The sequence below is a fragment of the Oncorhynchus mykiss genome, chromosome 23 (genome assembly GCF_057628025.1).
Source record: "Oncorhynchus mykiss isolate SJ-2025 chromosome 23, ASM5762802v1, whole genome shotgun sequence".
NCBI classification, from domain to species: Eukaryota; Metazoa; Chordata; class Actinopteri; order Salmoniformes; family Salmonidae; genus Oncorhynchus; species Oncorhynchus mykiss.
Genome location: NC_143044.1, coordinates 56,203,657 through 56,231,277, shown reverse-complemented (window position 1 = coordinate 56,231,277; position 27,621 = coordinate 56,203,657). Strand labels below are relative to the sequence as shown.

Here is a 27,621-nt window from a genome sequence, read left to right as displayed (position 1 = left end):
TATGGCTACGCACAATTAGAAACTAAATATAGGATGCAACAGGTCAAATAAGAAATATCTAATTCCTTAGTAAAACAGGGGTAATTGCTAATTCCTTAAACACAGGAAATTATTATTTCATGATTTAAAAAAAAATGGGGAAATACTAATTAATTATTAAAACAGGGAAATCATCAACAACGACAAAAAAAAAATAGGGGGAGTGTAGCTTACGCACCACTTACAATTCACAAAGATATTTCAAGATATTTATTCATGGGTTTCTTTGCCATAATTCATATTTCAGTCGATAACCGCCACGTTCTTCAATCAGCATGAAATGTCGAGTGTAACCACGCCAAAGCTGTTTACACTGGTGTGCTCATTACAGTTTATACACAACAGAAGCCAGCACACTATAAACAGGGGGCAAAGCCAACAACCAGGACACACACAGTTCTCATACAGTATCTCAATCACACAAGCTAGCTGACAGCAGTGGGCCGCTCTATAGTGATTAACGCGGACTGACTATAAAAAACATCCAGCAACTCCACAAGAATCATCAAATTACATTCTGTTGTTGCATAGCTCTGGACCAGGGCGTAATGTGCAGGCTCTGACACAGCTCTGAGTCAACAAGCTGCACGTAACACCCTGGATCAGAGCTAGTCGTTGCAGTGCTTTGGCCTGAAAAACGGAACAAAGTAAGATGGCACACTGGTCTGTAGAGCACACTGGTCTGTAGAGCACACTGGTCTGTAGAGCACACTGGTCTGTAGAGCACACTGGTCTGTCAGTGAAAAGTAAAAATTTCAGCGCTGTGGTACAGTATGCATTACAAAAGTGTATATAACTCATTCACTCATCCTAACTATTGTAAAAATCAGCTGGACGTTGTGTGGTTTGTTAAGGAAAGATGAGGTAGGAAGGTGGACGAAAACAACCTCGCTCTCCAAAGTCTTCCCTTAGTTGGATGTGTTACCATGTTTAGAACTACTGACAGCCAGAGAATCCAAGCCCACATTGTTCAGTCACATTTGCGTATCTTTCTCCACTCTCAAACATATGACATTAAAATCCTCAGCGATCTACAATCCTCCCACATCAGTAAACCCCCACCTCTTTAATATTTAACATCAGGTATCTTCCCATCGAAAAGCTAAATGGACTCAACTTCTTTAGTACTATTGGGTGTTTTGCTGTTGATAACCACCCCAGTGACTCGTCTCCTCAGGAGAGAAGAACACCTCTCGTCATCAGCCAAGTCTGAAACCTTTTCAATGAGTCGGCTTTAGTCAAGCGAAAACCACACATCTGCAATCATGTTCTTTATCAAAGCACATTTCAACAGCTGAAAAATAAATACATATCTAATCTATAACATTGTGATCCATCCATATGATAACACTGAAGGCTGTTTTTTATCTTGGTGTGTTTTGAGTGTTCCAAATGGCACTCTACTCCCTATATAGAGCACTACTTTTGACAAGAGCCCTCGGGGGCCCTCATAAATCATAGGGCCCACGGGGCCCGTAAAGAGCCCATAGGGTCTGGTCAAAAGTAGAGCATTATAGGAAATAAGGTTTATTCTAGAAGCCTGCCTTGGTGTGGGATCAGTGGTCAGACGCCCAGCTTGTTGGCGATGGTCATGACCACTTTGAGGATGGGCATGAAGGCTTGGATCTCGCTGAAGTTGCTGCTGGTGACCACAGCAGTGTGGACCTCCAGGCCACGCTGGTAGTTCTGGCCCGCCACGCAGCGGCTGATCTCATGTAAACCCCCCAGGATGTTGTTAGACAGCTACAGGATGAGGGGAGAATTTAAAGTTACTATAGGCATGTACAGATTTCCTTTGGGTCTGTTATGTAGTGGACTAACTTGACTGGGTCTGATATGTAGTGGAGTAACATGACTGGGTCTGTTATGGAGTGGACTAACATGACTGGGTCTGTTATGGAGTGGAGCACCATGACTGGGTCTGTTATGGAGTGGACTAACATGACTGGGTCTGTTATGGAGTGGAGCACCATGACTGGGTCTGTTATGTAGTGGAGCACCATGACTGGGTCTGTTATGGAGTGGAGCACCATGACTGGGTCTGTTATGGAGTGGAGCACCATGACTGGGTCTGTTATGGAGTGGAGCACCATGACTGGGTCTGTTATGGAGTGGAGCACCATGACTGGGTCTGTTATGGAGTGGAGCACCATGACTGGGTCTGTTATGGAGTGGAGCACCATGACTGGGTATGTTATGGAGTGGAGCACCATGACTGGGTCTGTTATGGAGTGGAGCACCATGACTGGGTCTGTTATGGAGTGGAGCACCATGACTGGGTCTGTTATGGAGTGGAGCACCATGACTGGGTCTGTTATGTAGTGGACTAACTTGACTGGGTCTGTTATGTAGTGGAGCACCATGACTGGGTCTGTTATGTAGTGGAGCACCATGACTGGGTCTGTTATGGAGTGGAGCACCATGACTGGGTCTGTTATGGAGTGGAGCACCATGACTGGGTCTGTTATGGAGTGGAGCACCATGACTGGGTCTGTTATGGAGTGGAGCACCATGACTGGGTCTGTTATGTAGTGGAGCACCATGACTGGGTCTGTTATGTAGTGGAGCACCATGACTGGGTCTGTTATGTAGTGGACTAACTTGACTGAGTCTGTTATGTAGTGGACTAACTTGACTGGGTCTGTTATGGAGTGGAGCACCATGACTGGGTCTGTTATGGAGTGGAGCACCATGACTGGGTCTGTTATGTAGTGGAGCACCATGACTGGGTCTGTTATGGAGTGGACTAACATGACTGGGTCTGTTATGGAGTGGACTAACATGACTGGATCTGTAATGTAGTGGAGCACCATGACTGGGTCTGTTATGGAGTGGAGCACCATGACTGGGTCTGTAATGTAGTGGAGCACCATGACTGGGTCTGTTATGGAGTGGAGCACCATGACTGGGTCTGTTATGGAGTGGAGCACCATGACTGGGTCTGTTATGGAGTGGAGCACCATGACTGGGTCTGTTATGGAGTGGAGCACCATGACTGGGTCTGTTATGGAGTGGAGCACCATGACTGGGTCTGTTATGGAGTGGAGCACCATGACTGGGTCTGTTATGGAGTGGAGCACCATGACTGGGTCTGTTATGGAGTGGAGCACCATGACTGGGTCTGTTATGGAGTGGAGCACCATGACTGGGTCTGTTATGTAGTGGAGCACCATGACTGGGTCTGTTATGGAGTGGAGCAACATGACTGGGTCTGTTATGGAGTGGAGCACCATGACTGGGTCTGTTATGGAGTGGAGCACCATGACTGGGTCTGTTATGGAGTGGAGCACCATGACTGGGTCTGTTATGTAGTGGAGCACCATGACTGTGTCTGTTATGGAGTGGACTAACATGACTGGGTCTGTTATGGAGTGGAGCACCATTACTGGATCTGATATGTAGTGGACTAACATGACTGGGTCTGTTATGGAGTGGAGCACCATGACTGGGTCTGTTATGGAGTGGAGCACCACGACTGGGTCTGTTATGGAGTGGACTAACATGACTGGGTCTGTTATGGAGTGGAGCAACATGACTGGGTCTGTTATGGAGTGGAGCACCATGACTGGGTCTGATATGGAGTGGAGCACCATGACTGGGTCTGTTATGGAGTGGACTAACTTGACTGGGTCTGTTATGTAGTGGACTAACTTGACTGGGTCTGATATGTAGTGGAGCACCATGACTGGGTCTGATATGGAGTGGAGCACCATGACTGGGTCTGTTATGTAGTGGACTAACTTGACTGGGTCTGATATGTAGTGGAGCACCATGACTGGGTCTGATATGTAGTGGAGTAACATGACTGGGTCTGATATGTAGTGGAGCACCATGACTGGGTCTGTTATGGAGTGGAGCACCATGACTGGATCTGATATGTAGTGGACTAACTTGAGTGGGTCTGATATGTAGTGGAGCACCATGACTGGGTCTGTTATGTAGTGGAGCACCATGACTGGGTCTGTTATGTAGTGGAGCACCATGACTGGGTCTGTTATGTAGTGGAGCACCATGACTGGGTCTGTTATGGAGTGGAGCACCATGACTGGGTCTGTTATGGAGTGGAGCACCATGACTGGGTCTGTTATGGAGTGGAGCACCATGACTGGGTCTGTTATGGAGTGGAGCACCATGACTGGGTCTGTTATGTAGTGGAGCACCATGACTGGGTCTGTTATGGAGTGGACTAACATGACTGGGTCTGTTATGGAGTGGAGCACCATGACTGGGTCTGTTATGGAGTGGAGCACCATGACTGGGTCTGTTATGGAGTGGAGCACCATGACTGGGTCTGTTATGGAGTGGACTAACATGACTGGGTCTGTTATGGAGTGGAGCACCATGACTGGATCTGATATGTAGTGGACTAACATGACTGGGTCTGTTATGGAGTGGAGCACCATGACTGGGTCTGTTATGGAGTGGAGCAACATGACTGGGTCTGTTATGGAGTAGAGCACCATGACTGGGTCTGTTATGGAGTGGAGCACCAAGACTGAGTCTGATATGGAGTGGAGCACCATGACTGGGTCTGATATGGAGTGGAGCACCATGACTGGGTCTGTTATGTAGTGGACTAACTTGACTGGGTCTGATATGTAGTGGAGTAACATGACTGGGTCTGATATGTAGTGGAGCACCATGACTGGGTCTGTTATGGAGTGGAGCACCATGACTGGATCTGATATGTAGTGGACTAACTTGACTGGGTCTGATATGTAGTGGAGCACCATGACTGGGTCTGTTATGGAGTGGAGCACCATGACTGGGTCTGTTATGTAGTGGAGCACCATGACTGGGTCTGTTATGTAGTGGAGCACCATGACTGGGTCTGTTATGTAGTGGAGCACCATGACTGGGTCTGTTATGGAGTGGAGCACCATGACTGGGTCTGTTATGGAGTGGAGCACCATGACTGGGTCTGTTATGTAGTGGAGCACCATGACTGGGTCTGTTATGTAGTGGACTAACTTGACTGGGTCTGTTATGTAGTGGACTAACTTGACTGGGTCTGTTATGGAGTGGACTAACTTGACTGGGTCTGTTATGTAGTGGACTAACTTGACTGGGTCTGTTATGTAGTGGAGCACCATGACTGGGTCTGTTATGTAGTGGAGCACCATGACTGGGTCTGTTATGGAGTGGAGCACCATGACTGGGTCTGTTATGGAGTGGAGCACCATGACTGGGTCTGTTATGGAGTGGAGCACCATGACTGGGTCTGTTATGGAGTGGAGTACCATGACTGGGTCTGTTATGTAGTGGAGCACCATGACTGGGTCTGTTATGTAGTGGAGCACCATGACTGGGTCTATTATGTAGTGGAGCACCATGACTGGGTCTGTTATGGAGTGGAGCACCATGACTGGGTCTGTTATGGAGTGGAGCACCATGACTGGGTCTGTTATGGAGTGGAGCACCGTGACTGGGTCTGTTATGGAGTGGAGCACCATGACTGGATTAAAATGAGAACTAACTGACATCATGGTACAGGAGTTGCGTTAATACAGAATTGTGTGATTTTCACACAGAAAAGAAAGAAGATAAAACGAATAAGAAATATCTTGCTGCGTTTTGTACAGCAAATCTAAAATGCTTCTTATTGTAATTTCTGCTCTGCATCAGACTAATTTTGTGCTTCAGTTGCACTTCTCCACTCGGATGAGACTTCAGGAACGGCATTCTATCAGCAGATAGCGCTCTGACTGATGTGTAGCTACTTTTCCGTGTAGCCAACTTTTCTCTGGTTAAATACAAGATTAACTTCAAGCAAAACATTGGGAAATGTAGCTGGCTACATTGTCTCTATGCTAAACAGAAATATGATGGCCATGCATCGTTTTTGCAACAAAAAAAAAGACAGTGCTTTTTAATTGTAAACTCATTTACTTGTGTGGCTGCCAGCCAAATGGCGTTCCACTTCTGTTGTCATCTGATGAAAACGAAGCTATTTTCTGCCAGAATGTGTTGCACTAATGTATTTTCTGTGAAGGAAAACCATAGCTACATGTCCCTGATCACTCTATTGAAGCAAAAAATCTAAAAACAGCTGACTTTCAATATAAAAACGCAGGTGAAATGTTTTAAAAACACAGATTATTTTTTTTGAAGGTGTGTGTGTTTTTAAACAGTAGATTTGTGAACTCTAAGGCTGGGGCCCTGTGGTAGAGTATCTGCTCTGTGTTCTCACCGAATGCTCTCTCAGCTTGTCATACAGGTACCCAAGGCGTTTCGATGCATCGTCAAGTTTCCTCTTTGTTTGCTGAGGAAAATAAATAAATAAATTGAATATTAGGATGTCAGACTCGAACAGCAGCACCTTCAGAATGGCTCTGTGTGTCTTATGCAGATAGACGGGTAGAAATTCTGTCTTTTGAATCACTAGAGCCGAAACTACCGTCTTGTGTAAAGACTTACTGGGTCTTGTGCGGCTAGCTGGCAGCGTTGAACCAGGCTGTCGAAGGTCTGCTTGAGGACCATGTGCTCTGCAGGGATCTCTCTCTGCTCCACCCTCTCAGCCGGCAGCGCCTGGAGGAGCTGAAGGGACACACAGGGGTTAGAGATCTGCCTACCTATAAGTAACTGGTATCCTGACTTTAGGGGTTAGAGATCTGCCTACCTATAAGTAAGTGGTAGCCTGACTTTAGGGGTTAGAGGTCAGGCTGCCAGGCCATTAATAAGAAAGTAAATGGTAGCCTGACTTTAGGGGTTAGAGGTCAGGCTGCCAGGCCTTTAATAAGAAAGTAAATGGTAGCCTGACTTTAGGGGTTAGAGGTCGGCCTGGCAGGCCTTTAATTCGAAAGTAAATGGTACTGGGTTAGGTTGGCACTAGTCTCATGCTACCAGAAATCCCACTGTATTCTGGCTCCAGAACTGGCATGGAGAAACACAGAAGAGACGAGATTGTCACTGACCTGTACGCTGGGCTCCTGAGGGGCCCCTGGGGGGAACTGCTGCGTGCGGCTGGGGTCGTGGCCCTGCTGTCCTTGGGGCTGATGATGATGGCCCTCCATGGGGAAACCCCCCATAACAGGGGCGGTGATGGGAGCCGGAGGGGTGTAGTTGTCTGGGACAACCTGAGACGCGGACAGAACACAGATTCACACACTGGGAGGTTTATTATTACAGACATAAAAGCTTCACCTTATACTGGTTAACATACAGCTAAGATCTTACTGCATGTTTAAACACGTGAAAGTACTGAAATAGCAAAGACCCGTCTACAACATCTGGAGAACATGGATTCACTGAATACTGGTTTACATACAACTAAGATTGTAGCTATTAACATTTCCAAGATGGTCAACTGGTCCTGGATTGGACAAATTGGAACTGGTCCACATTTATCCAGTCTGAGCTAGTCCATGTTATCAGAGAGGATGGGGAATCCGGTATGAAGGTCATTTATCCAGAGGAGATACCTTTTTCTTCCTAGAACCCCCTCGTACTGCTGGTGGGTCATTCCAGCCATCTTGTCCTATAGATAGTGAAAGATGAATAGTCAGCCACAAGACACCTGACGCTTTTTAAGAATCCAGACAGCAGCCAAAGCCAAGAGCCTAGAGACCTGGAGATCCATGGAAAGTTCTGGGACATTAAGTTGAGCAGGGTTATTTCTCAATCTCTTAGGAGGATAAATTAGTCTTAAAAATCACTTTCAACTCTGAAAAACAAAAAAAGCAATTTCCACTTGAGTAGCAACAAACAGGTAACTTCAACAGACAGCAGGCCACGGCCAGGCAGCAGGTCACTTCAGACAGCAGGCCAGGCAGCAGGTCACTTCAGACAGCAGGCCACGGCCAGGCAGCATCACAGTGCAGTTAGATTGAACACACTGACTGACAAGAATAACACATTGTTGTTGCATTATCTTCACTACATGGCATAGCCTAATACTGTGGTAAATTTACATTTTTTAGTACTCAAATATCATAAACTTAAAACAGATATTTCGGTATTAAATTAGTAAAGTGTAAATCACCAACAACAGTGATTTAGCATGGATTATTTCACTACATCGTTACATTGTTTGTTATAAATCAAAGACCGGCTCAACGCGTTCCTGTAAAATCATGTGACGGCACAAGCAAACACCTTTCTACATGTCTGCATTAACACAGTCTTATCCCTCCAAACCTATCCCTGTCTGCATTAACACAGTCTTATCCCACCATATCTAAACCTATCCCAGTCTGCATTAACACAGTCTTATCCCACCATAACTAAACCTAACACAGTCTTATCCCACCATATCTAAACCTAGCCCGGTCTTATCCCACCATATCTAAACCTAACACAGTCTTATCCCACCATATCTAAACCTAACACAGTCTTATCCCACCATATCTAAACCTAGCCCGGTCTTATCCCACCATATCTAAACCTAACACAGTCTTATCCCACCATATCCAAACCTATCCCAGTCTGCATTAACAGTCTTATCCCACCATATCTAAACCTAACACAGTCTTATCCCACCATATCCAAACCTTCCCCAGTCTGCATTAACAGTCTTATCCCACCATATCTAAACCTATCCCAGTCTGCATTAACACAGTCTTATCCCACCATAACTAAACCTAACACAGTCTTATCCCACCATATCTAAACCTAACACAGTCTTATCCCACCATATCTAAACCTATCCCAGTCTGCATTAACACAGTCTTATCCCACCATATCTAAACCTAACAGTCTTATCCCACCATATCTAAACCTAGCTCTGTCTGCATTAACACAGTCTTATCCCACCATATCCAAACCTATCCCAGTCTGCATTAACAGTCTTATCCCACCATATCTAAACCTATCCCAGTCTGCATTAACAGTCTTATCCCACCATAACTAAACCTAACACAGTCTTATCCCACCATATCTAAACCTAACACAGTCTTATCCCACCATATCTAAACCTATCCCAGTCTGCATTAACACAGTCTTATCCCACCATATCTAAACCTAACAGTCTTATCCCACCATATCTAAACCTAGCTCTGTCTGCATTAACACAGTCTTATCCCACCATATCTAAACCTATCCCTGTCTGCATTAACAGTCTTATCCCACCATATCTAAACCTAGCCCTGTCTTATCCCACCATATCTAAACCTATCCCTGTCTGCATTAACAGTCTTATCCCACCATATCTAAACCTAGCCCTGTCTTATCCCACCATATCTAAACCTAGCCCTGTCTTATCCCACCATATCTAAACCTAGCCCTGTCTTATCCCACCATATCTAAACCTAGCCCTGTCTTATCCCACCATATCTAAACCTAGCCCTGTCTTATCCCACCATATCTCTGTCTGCATTAACAGTCTTATCCCACCATATCCAAACCTAACCCTGTCTGCATTAACAGTCTTATCCCACCATATCTCTGTCTGCATTAACAGTCTTATCCCACCATATCTAAACCTAACCCTGTCTGCATTAACAGTCTTATCCCTCCATATCTAAACCTAACCCTGTCTGCATTAACAGTCTTATCCCACCATATCTAAACCTAGCCCTGTCTTATCCCACCATATCTAAACCTTGTCTGCATTAACAGTCTTATCCCACCATATCTCTGTCTGCATTAACAGTCTTATCCCACCATATCCAAACCTAGCCCTGTCTTATCCCACCATATCTAAACCTATCCCTGTCTGCATTAACAGTCTTATCCCACCATATCTCTGTCTGCATTAACAGTCTTATCCCAACACATCTAAACCTATCCCTGTCTGTCACTCTCACTGTCACCTTCATCATCGTCAACAAGGGGAGTACTCAGCCAAGGGAAGTACCCTGAAAGTTAAAGGGGGACAGCTCAATCAGAAGCATGTATAAATTAACATTACGTTATTCACGTCTCAAATCTCACTACACATGATTTAGTATTTATAAAAGAGACAAGTGTTAAACAAGAATCCACCATTTCTTCTTTAAGCATAAATTAATAAAGATATGATTAAAGATGACTATCATAACAGATAAACAGTGGTGTTACAGGCCCGTGTCCCAAATTACACCCCATTCCCTTTATAGTACGAGCCCAGGTAAACAGTAGGGTCCTACCGACGGTACGATCCCCGGTCAACGGTAGGGTCCTACCGACCGTTACGATCCCAGGTCAACGGTAGGGTCCTACCGACCGTACGATCCCAGGTCAACGGTAGGGTCCTACCGACCGTACGATCCCAGGTCAACGGTAGGGTCCTACCGACCGTACGATCCCAGGTCAACAGTAGGGTCCTACCGACCGTACGATCCCAGGTCAAACAGCAGGGTCCTACCGACCGGTACGATCCCCGGTCAACAGTAGGGTCCTACCGACCGTACGATCCCCGGTCAACAGTAGGGTCCTACCGACCGTACGATCCCAGGTCAAACAGCAGGGTCCTACCGACCGTACGATCCCAGGTCAACAGTAGGGTCCTACCGACCGTACGATCCCAGGTCAAACAGCAGGGTCCTACCGACCGGTACGATCCCCGGTCAACAGTAGGGTCCTACCGACCGTACGATCCCAGGTCAACAGTAGGGTCCTACCGACCGTACGATCCCAGGTCAAACAGCAGGGTCCTACCGACCGTACGATCCCAGGTCAACAGTAGGGTCCTACCGACGGTACGATCCCAGGTCAACAGTAGGGTCCTACCGACGGTACGATCCCAGGTCAACAGTAGGGTCCTACCGACCGTACGATCCCAGGTCAACAGTAGGGTCCTACCGACCGTACGATCCCAGGTCAAACAGCAGGGTCCTACCGACCGTACGATCCCAGGTCAACAGTAGGATCCTACTGACGGTACGATCCCAGGTCAACCGTAGGATCCTACTGACGGTACGATCCCAGGTCAACCGTAGGATCCTACTGACGGTACGAGCCCAGGTCAACAGTAGGATCCTACTGACGGTACGAGCCCAGGTCAACAGTAGGATCCTACTGACGGTATGAGCCCAGGTCAACAGTAGGATCCTACTGACGGTATGAGCCCAGGTCAACAGTAGGATCCTACCGACGGTATGAGCCCAGGTCAACAGTAGGATCCTACTGACGGTACGAGCCCAGGTCAACAGTAGGATCCTACTGACGGTATGAGCCCAGGTCAACAGTAGGATCCTACTGACGGTATGAGCCCAGGTCAACAGTAGGATCCTACTGACGGTATGAGCCCAGGTCAACAGTAGGATCCTACTGACGGTATGAGCCCAGGTCAACAGTAGGATCCTACTGACGGTATGAGCCCAGGTCAACAGTAGGATCCTACTGACGGTATGAGCCCAGGTCAACAGTAGGATCCTACTGACGGTATGAGCCCAGGTCAACAGTAGGATCCTACTGACGGTATGAGCCCAGGTCAACAGTAGGATCCTACTGACGGTATGAGCCCAGGTCAACAGTAGGAGCCTACTGACGGTATGAGCCCAGGTCAACAGTAGGATCCTACTGACGGTATGAGCCCAGGTCAACAGTAGGATCCTACTGACGGTATGAGCCCAGGTCAACAGTAGGATCCTACTGACGGTATGAGCCCAGGTCAACAGTAGGATCCTACTGACGGTATGAGCCCAGGTCAACAGTAGGATCCTACTGACGGTATGAGCCCAGGTCAACAGTAGGATCCTACTGACGGTATGAGCCCAGGTCAACAGTAGGATCCTACTGACGGTATGAGCCCAGGTCAACAGTAGGATCCTACTGACGGTATGAGCCCAGGTCAACAGTAGGATCCTACTGACGGTATGAGCCCAGGTCAACAGTAGGATCCTACTGACGGTATGAGCCCAGGTCAACAGTAGGGTCCTACTGACGGTATGAGCCCAGGTCAACAGTAGGGTCCTACTGACGGTATGAGCCCAGGTCAACAGTAGTGCACTATACCAGGCATAGGATGGCATTTGGGAAGCAACACATGAATTGCATCATGGTCAGTACCTGTAGGAGGAGGAGCAACCGACGGAGCAGAGAAGGACTTGACGGCCGGGGCTCCAGGACCTCCTTGTGGGTACCCAGGTCCCAGGGGTGGGTACGGACCAGAGGGGGGACCTGCAGGTGGGCCCTGGCTGTGAAGGTGAGACCCCCCTGGTGGGTACATGCCGACGGGGGCCCCAGGCTGCTGGTAGCTGAGTGGCATGGGGCCTGAAGGGAGCGAGGTGGGGGTGAAGCCTGACGGAGGTGGCCCTGGGCTGGGCATGGTGGGGAGGCCGCCAGGGGCAGAGAACGGAGGCAGGGGGTGTCCAGATAGGCTGGAGCCTGGCATAGCAGGTCCTGGAGGAAAGGCAGAGAGGCCGGGGCCACCTAGTCCTGCAGACATGGGCTGCTGTTGTGGCTGGAATGGCTGGAGTGGAGAGAACCCTGAGCAGACAGGAGACAGACATGTTACATCAAGACCAGTCTGGAGTAGTGTCTGGCAGGTGACAGTACCTGGTTCAGCAGGGCACAGCTTGTATATTACGTTCAGATTGAAACATGTTTGTTCTACATTATATATTTCTATGTCACATACACAAGTACAATGAAATGCCTTTCTTACAAGCTTCAAACCCAACAATGCAGCAATCAATATCAAATGTAGCACTAAAAATAACAAGGTAGAACAAACACACAGGATAGAAAACCAACCAGATGAAGTCAGTAAGCATACTACACACACAGGGTCAGTTCCAGACATAACACCTGCTGAACACGGCCCTGGACGGAGGGCGAGTGCCTACCTGGGGCAGTGGCAGGATGTTGAGGGTAGGCTGGCCGTAGTCCTGTACGTGGCAGCCCACTCGGTGGAGGAGCAGGGGAGGAGGGTGGCAGACCGCCATACGAAGGAGGAGGCGGCCCTCTGGAGAGAGCAGCAGCTTGAGGAGTGAAGACTGTCGTCATAGGAGGCTGGCCACCCACTGACATCACAGGAGGAGGAGGCTGGCCACCCACTGACATCACAGGAAGAGGAGGCTGGTAGGGCCCCTGGAGAGGAACATAATTTACACACAGCCGGCGTCCCAAACGGCACCCTTATTCCCTTTATAGTGAACTACTTCAACAGTAGACTGGAACGCAGCCACAGAAACACACACGAGAGAATAACACTTTACCAAGCTGATGTTCCACGACATGAACACTAGCAACTGCTATGATATCTTCAAGTGGAGATTAGATTCATCAATGTATAAAATCAATGGAAATACATCTGTTTACTTTGTGTTTTAGAATCCTCAATCATTTTTACGTGTGTTTATTGTTGCATTCATTCCTAAATACCGGTGTCTGTGTTGGTGGTTGTGCTTGGACGGGGACAGCAGGGGCCTGAGCGGGGGCAGGGTCGCCCCCAGTCACCCTGACTCTGTTGTAAGGGCACGGTGGGGGCTGTTGCCCCCCTGCAGCTCCTCCCTCTCCCTGGGCGTGGAACAGCCGGTCTCTCATCATCATGATGCAAGCCTGCAGGAGGACAAACACCACAGAACAACAACACAGATATAATAGTACTGGAAATATTTCCAACAGTTTGATGCTTCAGCCTGCAGGAGGACAAACACCACAACACAGTTATAATAGTACTGGAAATATTTCAAACAGTTTGATGCGTCAGCCTGCAGGAGGACAAACACCACAACACAGATATAATAGTACTGGAAATATTTCCAACAGTTTGATGCTTCAGCCTGCCCGAGGGGGTAAACTATAAACCAGGGAGTTAGCAGGCTAACTTACCCATTTCAAGCTTCTCAAATAATAATAATAATAATAATCATAATATTTAGGCATGGTTTTATTGACTCAACAGCCAAGAACACATGGATGTTTAGCTTTGTTAATGAACCAGAAACTGTGTAGTAATTTCTGGTTGTTGATCAAAGTAAGCTGACTAACTCATTGATCCTGCTCTGCAGTACAGCCCTCTGGAGTAACAGATGGTAGGAAAAACCCCTTTCTGGACGACAACAACATTAGTTCTCTTTCACCAGGCAAGATCAACGAAGCACAACTTACATATTAAAATGCAGGTCTGAACACGATCCAGGAGAGAGAAAACAGTGTCTTTGAAGAACGAGGACATGTTTAAAACACTTCCTGGTTGATAAGGTATCTTGAAGAGGAGTGGGAGGTTGTGTTTACCTGGTCTGAGGTGTCTGGCAGGTAGGACAGGGCTGTAGCCAGGCTGCCTTGTGAAGCTAGGAGACCAGCGTAGTGCGTCAGCTTGTCAGCCAGGATAGGACTCTGTACAGCCACCTCGCTGTTCCTCAGACGCTCCACAGACTTACGCAGAACCATCATCTTCTCTACCAAGTCCTGGCGGTCAATCACACAGACGACATAATGTAACTACCTGGTTACTACCACGTCAATACAGATGGTATCTGTGGCCAGTTATCACATCATCATAACGCTTGGGTTCACTTGGAAAAGTGACTTCCATGGTTAAATTAAGGATAAATATATAGATATATAAAAAAATGATTTCTTACCTCTAAAACCAGGGGAGATGAGCAGTCCCTCTGCAGGGCCCAGCATTCCACTAGTTTCTCAATGTTCCCAGAGCAAATGTAACAGAGACATGCCTGCAGACAGCGTTTCTCTGTCCTCTCCCCCTCCAGACGCGACCCCAGGGTCTCTACAGTACCAGGAGAGGGCGGGAGAGCAAGGAAGAGTGGGAGAGAGAGGAGGAGAGGTTAGATAGAAGATGTAACAGAGATCAGTTATAGTCCAACCAGGAGAAAGGGAAGGAGGGGTTAGATAGGACTATAACTGACCTCTGTTACATCTTCTACCAGGGGAAAGGGAGGGAGGGGTTAGGAACAAGAAGCTGAAGAGACCATCAGGTACAATCAGGTCTCTCTTCTGAAATAGATTTCTAGTGACTTGCAGAAATAAGTGCTGAACTCAAGGTAAAAACAAGCCTGGGTTTACTGATGCCTTTGTTACGATCCTCAACATCTTGTTCTTACCACACAGATGAGCAAACTCTTTGGGGTGAGCCGTACGACCCCCTCAACATCTGGTTCTTACCACACAGATGAGCAAACTCTTTGGGGTGAGCGTAGGTTAGGAGTGCAGCGAGAGCCTCCTTCCAGTTATCCAAGGCACAGCTCTGCACGATGTCTCCCCAGTTCTGGGTCACCACGGATGAGATCAGCTGAGGACGGTCGACAGTAAACTTAACCAGGTTGTATGTATTCATGTTGACTCAGTAAAATCAGATTATTTTGCACTGTTGATATAAAATAACTATATTCTGAACTAAACTAACTTTGCTAGCTAGTAATCAAGTCATACAAATATGATATAAATCAAATAGCCGCGAGGGTAAGTCCCAAATGTCCCCCGTCTTACCATAGATGCTGTTCCTCTGCTCGTCCAGGTATGTCCCCCCCTGTCTTACCATAGAGATGCTGTTCCTCTGCTTCTCCAGGTATGTCTGCTGGGTCTTCTGCAGTAGCTCCTGTCCTCCACTGATCGCCAGCAGGATGGCCTCAGCGTAGCGCCCCTCGTTCAGACACAGGTCCACCGCTCCCTCAAAGTTTCCCACCAGCAGAGCCTGGCTGATCAGACCATCTGCATCTAATACAACAGGAGCATAAAGCAACTGAATGAGATACGGGAGAGTTAGTCATACAAAAGGGCCAGTTACCAGGACAACAGATTCATATTAAGACTTTAAAAAAAAGGTTTTACGTTGAACATTCTATTTGTTATGTGTCCGGGAAACCAGTCCGTACTGTTTAGATTTCACAGGAAGAGAGAGCTGAAGTCACGTCCTACTGCTGGGATACTGAACGGAAGACGAGCAGTACCTGCTGAGACAGGGATCGGGAAGCTGATCTTCTTCTCCTTGTCTTGTGGTTGTGGTGGGATCTGACTGAAAAAGTCAGAGGGCGAGGATGAACCCGGAGTCTTGGTGCAGTCAACCTCATCCCCGGATTCTTCTGACCTCTGGAAACGAAACGAGAACAACGTACTTTTACGGAAGGTTGGCGGTGATAATATAAAAACGTGACAGGATTCATGTTGTTATGAACAGAGACCACATATCGCTTCTGAGACCCGTCACTGCCCTCTAGTGGACGGTGGAAGAACTGCAGTCTAGACGAGCAGTAGGACTACTATAAAAGAGAAATGAGCTATGAAGAGGTTTGTTCCTGGACTGACCTGAGTAGAGAGAAGCTGTATCTTCTCAGCCAGATCGTTGGCATCCACTCCGTGTCCGTTAGGCTGCAGGTTCTTCCCCAAGCAGGTGGATATCTTCCTCTCTAAATCCTCTTTGCTGAAACCCAAAAGTCTCAGGAATTTGACCCGGGCTTCATCTTCAAAGTTGACCTGCAAACATCAGGAGGTGGACGACATTAGAAACCTACACAACCCTTACAGAACTTGTGTTCATCATATGTTGGTCTTGGCCTTTCTATCCAAATACATTGTACAGAGAGGCCTACTGTCCATGGAAATGCGTCCTCTCCATAGGTGTTCTGTGAGTCCCACTACTGTCCAGTCGGAAGGACAGACAGGGACACTGATAACTGGACTTTTTAAAAACATTTTGGCAATGAAGCAACTTTTCTACTTAACGAGGGTCAGATGAATTCATGGGTACTATTTTAGCATGCGAACAGTTCCAGGAGACTTCCAGTCATTGTGCTAACGCCAGTTAGCAATGGCTACCGAAACTACCTTCAAAACTGCATACAGAGGCAAAAAATGGTATCCATGAGATCATATGACCCTGGGTAAGGAGAAAAAGGGATTAAATGACAAAAATGTCACACCGTCTCTATAATGTTACATTGTTTGACCCTGGGGTATGTAGAAAAGTTGCTTAATTGCCAAAAATCGTCCATTATTCCTTTAATATGAACCTTTCGTGCCACTGTGCAGTGTCATAACACCTACCAGGAGAAACCTCCATATGTCCTGTTCAGAGTCTGTGGGGGCCTTGTGGATCTTGGCCTGGCAGTAGTCTGACAAGGATCCAGATTGCAGAGCAGCCTGCAGCTCTCTGGAACGTTGGAGGAGCTCTGTTTCCGTGGTGACCTGGCTCACAAACACCTGCCTGGGGACAGGGACGGGCTGTGGGCTCTGGACTGGAACCATAGGACTCTCAAAGGTGATCAGCTTCCCACCAAACTACAAGGAGAAGAGAATAGGGAGGGGGTACTATTACTATGATGCAGTTATAATACATTGTAAGACTTGTCATAAGCACTTACTGTCCCTTTAAGAGTAGAGCGTGACCAAAGAGTAGCACTTTACGTCATGCCAAAGAATATACTTTAACCGTGTGTTTCCACCATAATCCGCAGGTTGTCATGCCTAAGAATAGACTTTAACCGTGTGTTTCTACCATAATCCGCAGGTTGTCATGCCAAAGAATAGACTTTAACCGTGTGTTTCCACCATAATCCCCGGGTTGTCATGCCTAGGAATAGACTTTAGCCGTGTGTTTCCACCATAATCCACGGGTTGTCATGCCTAAGAATAGACTTTAACCGTGTGTCCCCACCATAATCCGCAGGTTGTCATGCCTAAGAATAGACTTTAACCGCGTGTTTCCACCATAATCCGCAGGTTGTCATGCCTAAGAATAGACTTTAACCGCGTGTTTCCACCATAATCCGCAGGTTGTCATGCCTAAGAATAGACTTTAACCGTGTGTTTCCACCATAATCCGCAGGTTGTCATGCCTAAGAATAGACTTTAACCGTGTGTTTCCACCATAATCCATGGGTTGTCATGCCTAAGAATAGACTTTAACCGTGTGTTTCCACCATAATCCGCGGGTTGTCATGCCTAAGAAATAGACTTTAACCGTGTGTTTCCACCATAATCCACAGGTTGTCATGCCTAAGAATAGACTTTAACCGTGTGTTTCTACCATAATCCGCAGGTTGTCATGCCTAAGAATAGACTTTAACCGTGTGTTTCCACCATAATCCACAGGTTGTCATGCCTAAGAATAGACTTTAACCGCGTGTTTCCACCATAATCCGCAGGTTGTCATGCCTAAGAATAGACTTTAACCGTGTGTTTCCACCATAATCCGCATGTTGTCATGCCTAAGAATAGACTTTAACCGTGTGTTTCCACCATAATCCACAGGTTGTCATGCCTAAGAATAGACTTTAACCGTGTGTTTCTACCATAATCCGCAGGTTGTCATGCCTAAGAATAGACTTTAACCGTGTGTTTCCACCATAATCCGCAGGTTGTCATGCCTAAGAATAGACTTTAACCGTGTGTTTCCACCATAATCCGCAGGTTGTCATGCCTAAGAATAGACTTTAACCGTGTGTTTCCACCATAATCCGCAGGTTGTCATGCCTAAGAATAGACTTTAACCATGTGTTTCCACCATAATCCACGGGTTGTCATGCCTAAGAATAGACTTTAACCGTGTGTTTCCACCATAATCCACAGGTTGTCATGCCTAAGAATAGACTTTAACCGTGTGTTTCCACCATAATCCGCAGGTTGTCATGCCTAAGAATAGACTTTAACCATGTGTTTCCACCATAATCCACGGGTTGTCATGCCTAAGAATAGACTTTAACCATGTGTTTCCACCATAATCCACGGGTTGTCATGCCTAAGAATAGACTTTAACCATGTGTTTCCACCATAATCCACGGGTTGTCATGCCTAAGAATAGACTTTAACCATGTGTTTCCACCATAATCCGCAGGTTGTCATGCCTAAGAATAGACTTTAACCATGTGTTTCCACCATAATCCACGGGTTGTCATGCCTAAGAATAGACTTTAACCATGTGTTTCCACCATAATCCACGGGTTGTCATGCCTAAGAATAGACTTTAACCGTGTGTTTCCACCATAATCCACAGGTTGTCATGCCTAAGAATAGACTTTAACCGTGTGTTTCCACCATAATCCGCAGGTTGTCATGCCTAAGAATAGACTTTAACCATGTGTTTCCACCATAATCCACGGGTTGTCATGCCTAAGAATAGACTTTAACCGTGTGTTTCCACCATAATCCACAGGTTGTCATGCCTAAGAATAGACTTTAACCGTGTGTCCCCACCATAATCCACGGGTTGTCATGCCTAAGAATAGACTTTAACCGTGTGTCCCCACCATAATCCACGGGTTGTCATGCCTAAGAATAGACTTTAACCGTGTGTCCCCACCATAATCCACGGGTTGTCATGCCTAAGAATAGACTTTAACCGTGTGTTTCCACCATAATCCGCGGGTTGTCATGCCTAAGAATAGACTTTAACCGTGTGTTTCCACCATAATCCACGGGTTGTCATGCCTAAGAATAGACTTTAACCGTGTGTCCCCACCATAATCCACGGGTTGTCATGCCTAAGAATAGACTTTAACCGTGTGTTTCCACCATAATCCACGGGTTGTCATGCCTAAGAATAGACTTTAACCGTGTGTCCCCACCATAATCCACGGGTTGTCATGCCTAAAGAATAGACTTTAACCGTGTGTTTCCACCATAATCCGCAGGTTGTCATGCCTAAGAATAGACTTTAACCGTGTGTCCCCACCATAATCCACGGGTTGTCATGCCTAAAGAATAGACTTTAACCGTGTGTTTCCACCATAATCCGCAGGTTGTCATGCCTAAGAATAGACTTTAACCGTGTGTTTCCACCATAATCCGCAGGTTGTCATGCCTAAGAATAGACTTTAACCGTGTGTCCCCACCATAATCCACGGGTTGTCATGCCTAAAGAATAGACTTTAACCGTGTGTTTCCACCATAATCCGCAGGTTGTCATGCCTAAGAATAGACTTTAACCGTGTGTTTCCACCATAATCCGCAGGTTGTCATGCCTTACTGATTAAACATATTGGGGTTCCTCACAATAGGCATTTACCTTCTGAAATACAAAAAATGTATATATATATATATATATATTATTTTTAAAGGTCAAATCCATTGCACTTACAGCGAATGAGGCTCCTACGGGCCTGCGAACCCACTTGGGGGGCTTCTTCAGCGGAGCGACGAGGGTGGTCTGAGGGGTGGGTTGGGGAACTTGCAGAGGGGGCAGCACCTGGCCTGTCCCAAACGGATCCATGGTGTCAAAGGACGAGGAGATCTGTGGGAAAGCACCACACAAAGACTGCATTCCAATCTAAATATTATATAAAGGAAAGATAAATGAGCAGAGGTCTTTAAATTATTATTATATTTGTACCTTTATTTAACTTGGCAAGTCAGTTAAGAACAAATTCTTATTTACAATGACGGCCTAAGAACAGTGGGTTAACTGGTCTAGGAACAGTGGGTTAACTGGTCTAGGAACAGTGGGTTAACTGCCTTGTTCAGGGGCAGAACGACATATTTGTACCATGTCAGCTCGGGGATTTGAACTTGCAACCTTTCAGTTACTAGTCCAACTCTCTAACCACTAGGCTACGCTTCCGCCCAAATGAGGTCTACAACCATACCAGGCTAGACACCCGACTACGCCAAAATGTTACTACAATCATATCTATTCCATAAATAGTAAACCACTTTTGTCCCCTGGTCAGAAATAGTGCACTACATAGGAAACAGGGAGCCTTTGACGTTTTAGCATTTAGCAGACATTCTTATCCAGAACGACTCCCAACACTGGATTGTGGGCGGTTTCCTTTCGACAGTAAACAGACATGGGTCACAGATGGAGGCTCTCTACCTGATCAGCCCTGCTCTGCTGCTGGGCCTCCAGGCTTCCTCCCATCACGCTGTAAACACTGATCCAGCCGTCAAACGAGGCCGCCGACAGCAGCGCTGGGTTCCTGGGACACCACTGGATGTCAAAGCACCACTGATTGGTCGTTGGTAATTCATAGATCACCTAGAGAGACGGGAGAGAGAGATTGGATCACCACGACATTGTAGAAACAGATCACCTAGACAACAGAGGCATCTGAAGAAGCCCTGGGCAGGGAAAGATGGCGGGGGCTTTGTGATGGGAGAGAGAGGGAGATTGGATCACCACGACATTGTAGAAACAGATCACCTAGAAAACAGAGGCATCTGAAGAAGCCCTGGGCAGGGAAAGATGGCGAGGGCCTTGTGATGGGAGAGAGAGAGAGATTGGATCACCACGACATTGTAGAAACAGATCACCTAGACAACAGAGGCATCTGAAGAAGCCCTGGGCAGGGAAAGATGGCGAGGGCCTTGTGATGGGAGAGAGAGAGAGAGAATGGATCACCACGACATTGTAGAAACAGATCACCTAGACAACAGAGGCATCTGAAGAAGCCCTGGGCAGGGAAAGATGGCGAGGGCCTTGTGATGGGAGAGAGAGAGAGATTGGATCACCACGACATTGTAGAAACAGATCACCTAGACAACAGAGGCATCTGAAGAAGCCCTGGGCAGGGAAAGATGGCGAGGGCCTTGTGATGGGAGAGAGAGAGAGAGATTGGATCACCACGACATTGTAGAAACAGATCACCTAGACAACAGAGGCATCTGAAGAAGCCCTGGGCAGGGAAAGATGGGAGGCCATATGCACCACATGACGCCATGAGGCCTTTAGAACAGAGCAGAAAAGCAGGTACCTCTCCAGTGTTTGGGTTCCAGCAGAGGATCCTGTTGTCTTTAGCACTACTGAGCAACAGCTCCGGGTCTGCTTGGCTCCACGCTATGGACAGAAGTCCCCTGAGGAGGAAAAACACCAAGCCTTCATCACCGACGGTCGAGGCTCTCTCTCTTTTAACTTCAACTATGAAACAACAACAGCCGCCGAGCTAGAAGAACTCATTGTACTTTATTAATCCATTTAAAGAAGGAAAATGTGTTTGAACCACGTAACACATACAACACCACTAAAAACACAACCAACGACATACAGACAATTAAAAAGTGGCACAACACCAACATATAAAAAAATTAAAATAATAATGTCTTATTATGTGAATTACTATGGTTAGATATTACTGCACTGTTGGAGCTAGAAACATGAAGTGTGTACCTGCACCTGCCATAACAGAGACCATATCATCACCATCATCACACATAACAATTCCAGTTAAAGTGATGTGTGGCACAATGTCCCAGAGGCTCACCTTGTGTGGTTCTCCAGGACTTTGAGAGGGGACGTGGCAAAGCGCAGGTCCCACATCTGAATGACTGGCATGCGGTCATCTTCTGAGGCCAGGACCAACTGGGTGGCCACCTCGGGGTGCCAGAGCATCCCTGAACAGTGCATCTACAACACAACACTACATCAGACCAGAGCATCCCTGAACAGTGCATCTACAACACTACATCAGACCAGAGCATCCCTGAACAGTGCATCTACAACACAACACTACATCAGACCAGAGCATCCCTAAACAGTGCATCTACAACACTACATCAGACCAGAGCATCCCTGAACAGTGCATCTACAACACCACACTACATCAGACCAGAGCATCCCTGAACAGTGCATCTACAACACCACACTACATCAGACCAGAGCATCCCCTAAACAGTGCATCTACAACACACCAGAGCATCTACAACACACCAGACCATACTCACCCTGTTGCTGTGGTCACTAATCTACTGTACTCACTAGTCTACTGTACTCACCCTGTTGCTGTGGTCACTAATCTACTGTACTCACCCTGTTGCTGTGGTCACTAATCTACTGTACTCACTAGTCTACTGTACTCACCCTGTTGCTGTGGTCACTAATCTACTGTACTCACTAGTCTACTGCACCCACCCAGTTGCTGTGGTCACCAATCTACTGTACTCACTAGTCTACTGTACTCACCCAGTTGCTGTGGTCACTAATCTACTGTACTCACTAGTCTACTGCACCCACCCAGTTGCTGTGGTCACCAATCTACTGTACTCACTAGTCTACTGTACTCACCCTGTTGCTGTGGTCACTAATCTACTGTACTCACTAGTCTACTGTACTCACCCTGTTGCTGTGGTCACCAATCTACTGTACTCACTAGTCTACTGTACTCACCCTGTTGCTGTGGTCACTAATCTACTGTACTCACTAGTCTACTGCACCCACCCAGTTGCTGTGGTCACCAATCTACTGTACTCACTAGTCTACTGTACTCACCCTGTTGCTGTGGTCACCAATCTACTGTACTCACTAGTCTACTGTACCCACCCGGTTGCTGTGGTCACCAATCTACTGTACTCACTAGTCTACTGTACTCACCCAGTTGCTGTGGTCACCAATCTACTGTACTCACTAGTCTACTGTACTCACCCTGTTGCTGTGGTCACCAATCTACTGTACTCACCCTGTTGCTGTGGTCACTAATCTTGATGATGGGCTCGTTCTTCCTCAGGTCCCAGACCACTGCTTTCCCACTGGGGTTTGCAGAGGCCAGGATGTGTTGCACCTGTCTGTTCCACGACACTACACTGATATCTTCAGGAGGCTAGGTGGATGGGGAGAGAAGGAACAGCACTGTTACAAATATAGATATTCCTCCAGGAATTATTGAGTGGAGAATGTCACGGCACACATTTTAGAGATTAAAAATATATATATATATATATATATAAAAAAAAGTGTTATTTCACATCAAAAAGCAAAGCCAAAATTCCCAACACTGCCACACTGTGGAAGACTATCGTCACAGGCTATTCCTCTGAGACTTCAGTAATATCTTGATAGGGGGAAGTGTTAGGTTATTTAAGATTCCCACCAGCCCACACATGTTAAAGCCACCACACACCAGACAACAACCACACACACACACACACACACACACACACACACACACACACACACACACACACACACACACACAGGCTTTCACTCTTACCTCACAAAGCTACAAAGAGGGGAAAACATGGAGAAAACGGTTCAAAATTAAATTAAGACTCATTCCAGGGATTTAAATCAGCTGGAATTACCCACCATTTTGATTTAGAGAAGAAGTTGAATGGAAATAGAAGAGAACTGGACAAACTTCCCCCCAGAGACATTTACCTGTGACTTTGTCCCGGGTGTCATTGGATTGCTAAAATTGTTCAAATCCCAGATGTAGATCTCTGAATCGTTTGCACCTGACGCCAACAGATTACTCTGAGAGAGAGAGGAGAGAGAGAGAGTGTGAGAGAGTGAGAGAGAGTGAGAGAGAGAGAGAGAGAGAGAGAGTGAGAGAGTGAGAGAGAGAGAGAGAGAGAGAGAGAGAGAGTGAGAGAGAGAGAGAGAGAGAGAGACAGAGAGAGACAGAGAGAGAGAGAGAGAGAGAGAGAGAGAGAGACAGAGAGAGAGAGAGAGAGAGAGAGTGGAGTACATTCAAATGAGAGAAAAAAAATACATGTGAGGAATATGATAGAGAACATTGGATTGAACATATCCTTTAAGAGTTCATATTAAAAGCTTCATTTAATGTAATTTAGTAGCCATTTTAAATTGCATGTCAAACTACAAGTGAGAAAAGGGCCAAAGCCTTGACTGGCTGCTACCAGTATTACCTGAAAGGGGTTGAAGTCTAGTGCTCTGACAGGCCCAGTGTGTTTGTCAGACTGTCCTATTATTGCCTCTGCCCCTGATGTTACGATGGCTTCTGGGCTATACACCGTTACCGTGCCATTATCACTGCCTCCAATCAGTCTCCCTCCCAAACCGTCTTCTCCTTCTCCAAAGTTCACCCACACCAGACTATGGAGCCTAGGGCACAGATATCAAAAATCAAAATGTTATAGGTTGAATCGTATGTATTGATACAATAATATATTAACTTGATAACTGGTATAGTATTGGGTTAGCGGGTCATTGTTGTTGCTTACCTGTTAGAAGTAGGTAGGGACCCCTTGAGCTTCATGCTCAGGGAAGGATCGGCAAAATCCACCTGGAATATTTCCAAGGCGGCAGTGGTGTTGAATGACGCATCCAGCTGCTGAGCTGACGTGCCTGTTCCTCAACAACAACAACAACAAAACAGACCAACAAAGACATCTAATAAATCACAAGAACTCAAGAAGTAGGTTATTCAGAATTAAAAGTCAAGCCTGTTATCATCAGTTACACAACTCCTGATTTTTAGAAGCCTGCTCCCAAGTCTGTTTATGCATGTTTGCCAAGTTAGGCAGGTTGGCTAGATGGCATAAACAGATCTGGGAGGCTACTGGCAAGAATGCCTAAACATCTGGAACTATCTACTGTATAAGTGCATGACAGTCCTGATACACAAAACAGTTCTGACCTACCTAAGATTAGGTAGAAGGGTTAGAGTTAGTGTAGGACAGGTATGGACAGGCCTGATACAGGTAACATTTGGTGCCCTACCTAAAGCCAGGCAGATAGGGTGGTGGGGGGCAGGGCTCCATGCTGGATGAGCGGTCCTCTGGATCTCTTTCAGCCTCATCTTTCCTCTATTGGGCTAGGATGCCTCTATCAAAGGCCTAAAAAAAATGAAAAACAAGCACTTTTAATGACGTTTCAATACTGGGGTGCATTCAGTTCAGTTCAACGTGTGCAGCATTCTTCAACAGCTTTTGAGGTCTGTTTGCTTCTGTTTGGTGGGTGTACCCTGATCAATATGGGTGTGACACATTGAGATACATAAATCACCAGTGTGACCATTTGTAGCTAATCGCACAATATTGTGCAGCCAACCGTACACAATAGCCCTCTGAGCCACCGTTCTTCTCTTCAGCACCGTTTCCATTGACTAAAACGTTGAACATAGCCAAAAACATTTCGAAATGTTTTGGCTATGTTGAACAAAGTTTTGTCATATTAAACATACCCCTGACGTTATGACCCCTTGAGTGTATTCATTACGCAAATTCTGTTGCAAAACGTTTCCTTCAAACTGAAAAAGTTTTGCAACGAAAACGAGAGATTCTATCGAAAAAAACTCAGGTAGGTCTGTCTCAGTTGACTTCTTAAACGGTACAAAGTTTCCGTTGCAAGACGTAAGGAATAAACCCAAGGTAAGCGCATTGCATTGGGCAGTAATGGGCGTCATATGGGGATAGCCGTTTTCTAAACACTATGAACCCACCTGCAGCTAACTAGCAAACGTTAATAGTTTCTGAATAATCAAAACAACATATTATAGGGCGTTACAGTAGCTAGGTAGCTACGTAACATGTAGGGATGGTTAATAAGCTGAAACAATTTACTAAACGTTAGAAGAATCAATTTCAATCACGTCTCATGAATCAACAACACGAGAAGGAAGCGAGCCGTTAGATGGAGAGCTGCTGGGTGATGAGAAAACGTTGAGCTAGCTAACACCCATCATTTGGTTAGCTAGTAATACACGTCTGCCAACGGCTTTTCTTCGCCTTAACGTATATGTTCTATGAATAGATAGGTAGTTAATGCTGGTTGAGCTATTAGCAATAAACCATCCCTGGTTCAACCAGTATCTTTAGTTAGCTAACGGTAGCTAGCTAGGCTAGTTACCGATACGTGTCGTTGGCTTCTGCTAGCGCTTGACAGCTAAATCATGCAGACGTGTCGTTCAGTTTATAAATGTAGCAAGCTAGCTAAAAGCTAGAATAAATATATTCTAACACTATATTGTTAGTACCCCCATATCTTCATATAACATACTTACGTCGGAATTGATGATTATCAATCTTTCTAGCTTACAAATGATGTAGAAAACCACCGGGCACTCCCAACGTAATCCTGGATGTTTATCGTCGTCTACGGTGGCCGACATGGTATCAAATATCACAGCAGTCAGTGTCTTGATTTGACCTGTAGCTGTGTTTTGCAATGTTTTCAGTTCAGTAAAGATTGTCTAGCCTATTCATATGTTAGTAGTTGAAAGTACTGAATAGATTATTTTTCTTTTTTTTCCAAAATAGTATTACATCTATAACTATACATTTTAATTTCCTGATGAACAATGTTGCAACTAGCTTCAGCCAGACAAACATACAGTGCCTTCAGAAAGTATTCATACCGCTTGATTTTGTCCACATTTGTTTTTTTTATACACGCAATACCCATAATGAAAACATGTTTTAGACCTTTTTACAAATGTATTGAAAATAAAAAAATACAGATATCTAATTTACATAAATATTCACATCCCTGAGTCAATACAAATTAGAATCACATTTGAACGTGATTACAGCTGTGAATCTTTCTGGGTAAATCTGTAAGAGTTTTGCACACCTGGATTGTACAATATTATGGTAGTGAGAGGAAGCCCGATTGCGGGCAGCGGGAGAAGATGGAACCAGATGGATTTTAGCCGATATTCTACACATTTTCTTATCGATGAAACGTTTGATCTCGATACAGTTTTTTTTCCCAAAACTATATGTTATGAAAAGAGTGGCCTAGGTATTGCAGACTTTGCAGTTTGCAAATTTTTTGGGGAAATGTGCGTTTTTTAAAAGGGGCGCAAAGGCGAATTGAGTTATTGCACACGCGCACCTCACAGGGTAGTGGGTCCCTAACGGACATAACGCAGATGTGTGCAAGAACACGCCAATAGGATCTCGCTAGCTCATGCTTGGCTCATTTGTTCCCATTGGAAACGAGAGGGTGTGGTCTATCTTGGTTTACTTATAAAATATTCGATTCATTGACGTCTTGGTAGGCAACTCTTTCTTCTTTTTTTGAGATAGGGTTGGCAGATCGCATCCAACTTTTAAGGTGTATCACCGCCACCTACTGTAGTGGAGTGT

At 46.0% G+C, this 27,621-nt stretch overlaps 1 protein-coding gene and 1 long non-coding RNA gene across 5 annotated transcripts; both read right to left on the bottom strand.

Moving 5' to 3' along the window:
* Positions 1 to 234: 234 nt before the first annotated feature.
* LOC110531576 (SEC31 homolog B, COPII coat complex component) lies at positions 235 to 27,621 on the bottom strand. Of its 3 annotated transcripts, XM_090217722.1 has the most exons (26): positions 26,535 to 27,621; positions 25,253 to 25,368; positions 24,754 to 24,877; positions 24,439 to 24,634; positions 23,948 to 24,043; positions 23,250 to 23,390; positions 22,059 to 22,201; positions 21,552 to 21,651; positions 20,675 to 20,836; positions 19,940 to 20,092; positions 16,909 to 17,142; positions 16,171 to 16,338; positions 15,816 to 15,954; positions 15,404 to 15,582; positions 15,031 to 15,157; positions 14,490 to 14,635; positions 14,140 to 14,313; positions 13,285 to 13,461; positions 12,747 to 12,990; positions 11,968 to 12,387; positions 9,789 to 9,833; positions 7,461 to 7,516; positions 6,954 to 7,115; positions 6,457 to 6,576; positions 6,230 to 6,301; positions 235 to 1,782 (listed from the first exon to the last, which is right to left on the bottom strand). In XM_090217722.1, the coding sequence occupies exons 2-26, from the start codon at positions 25,329 to 25,331 to the stop codon at positions 1,603 to 1,605; spliced, it is 3,837 nt and encodes a 1,278-aa protein (XP_090073848.1). In that variant the 5' UTR covers positions 25,332 to 25,368; positions 26,535 to 27,621; the 3' UTR covers positions 235 to 1,602. The 3 variants fall into 3 exon arrangements, 2 of the variants coding, with proteins under 2 accessions (XP_090073848.1, XP_090073849.1); XM_090217723.1 differs by lacking the exon at positions 9,789 to 9,833; XR_016491177.1 differs by lacking the exon at positions 9,789 to 9,833 and having other exon boundaries at positions 1,298 to 1,782; positions 14,970 to 15,157.
* LOC149972639 (uncharacterized) lies at positions 8,679 to 9,203 on the bottom strand. 2 transcript variants are annotated; one of them, XR_016491179.1, is made up of 4 exons: positions 9,117 to 9,203; positions 8,998 to 9,072; positions 8,846 to 8,889; positions 8,679 to 8,755 (listed from the first exon to the last, which is right to left on the bottom strand). It is a non-coding gene; the product is annotated as an uncharacterized LOC149972639 (long non-coding RNA). The 2 variants fall into 2 exon arrangements; XR_016491178.1 differs by lacking the exon at positions 8,679 to 8,755 and having other exon boundaries at positions 8,818 to 8,889.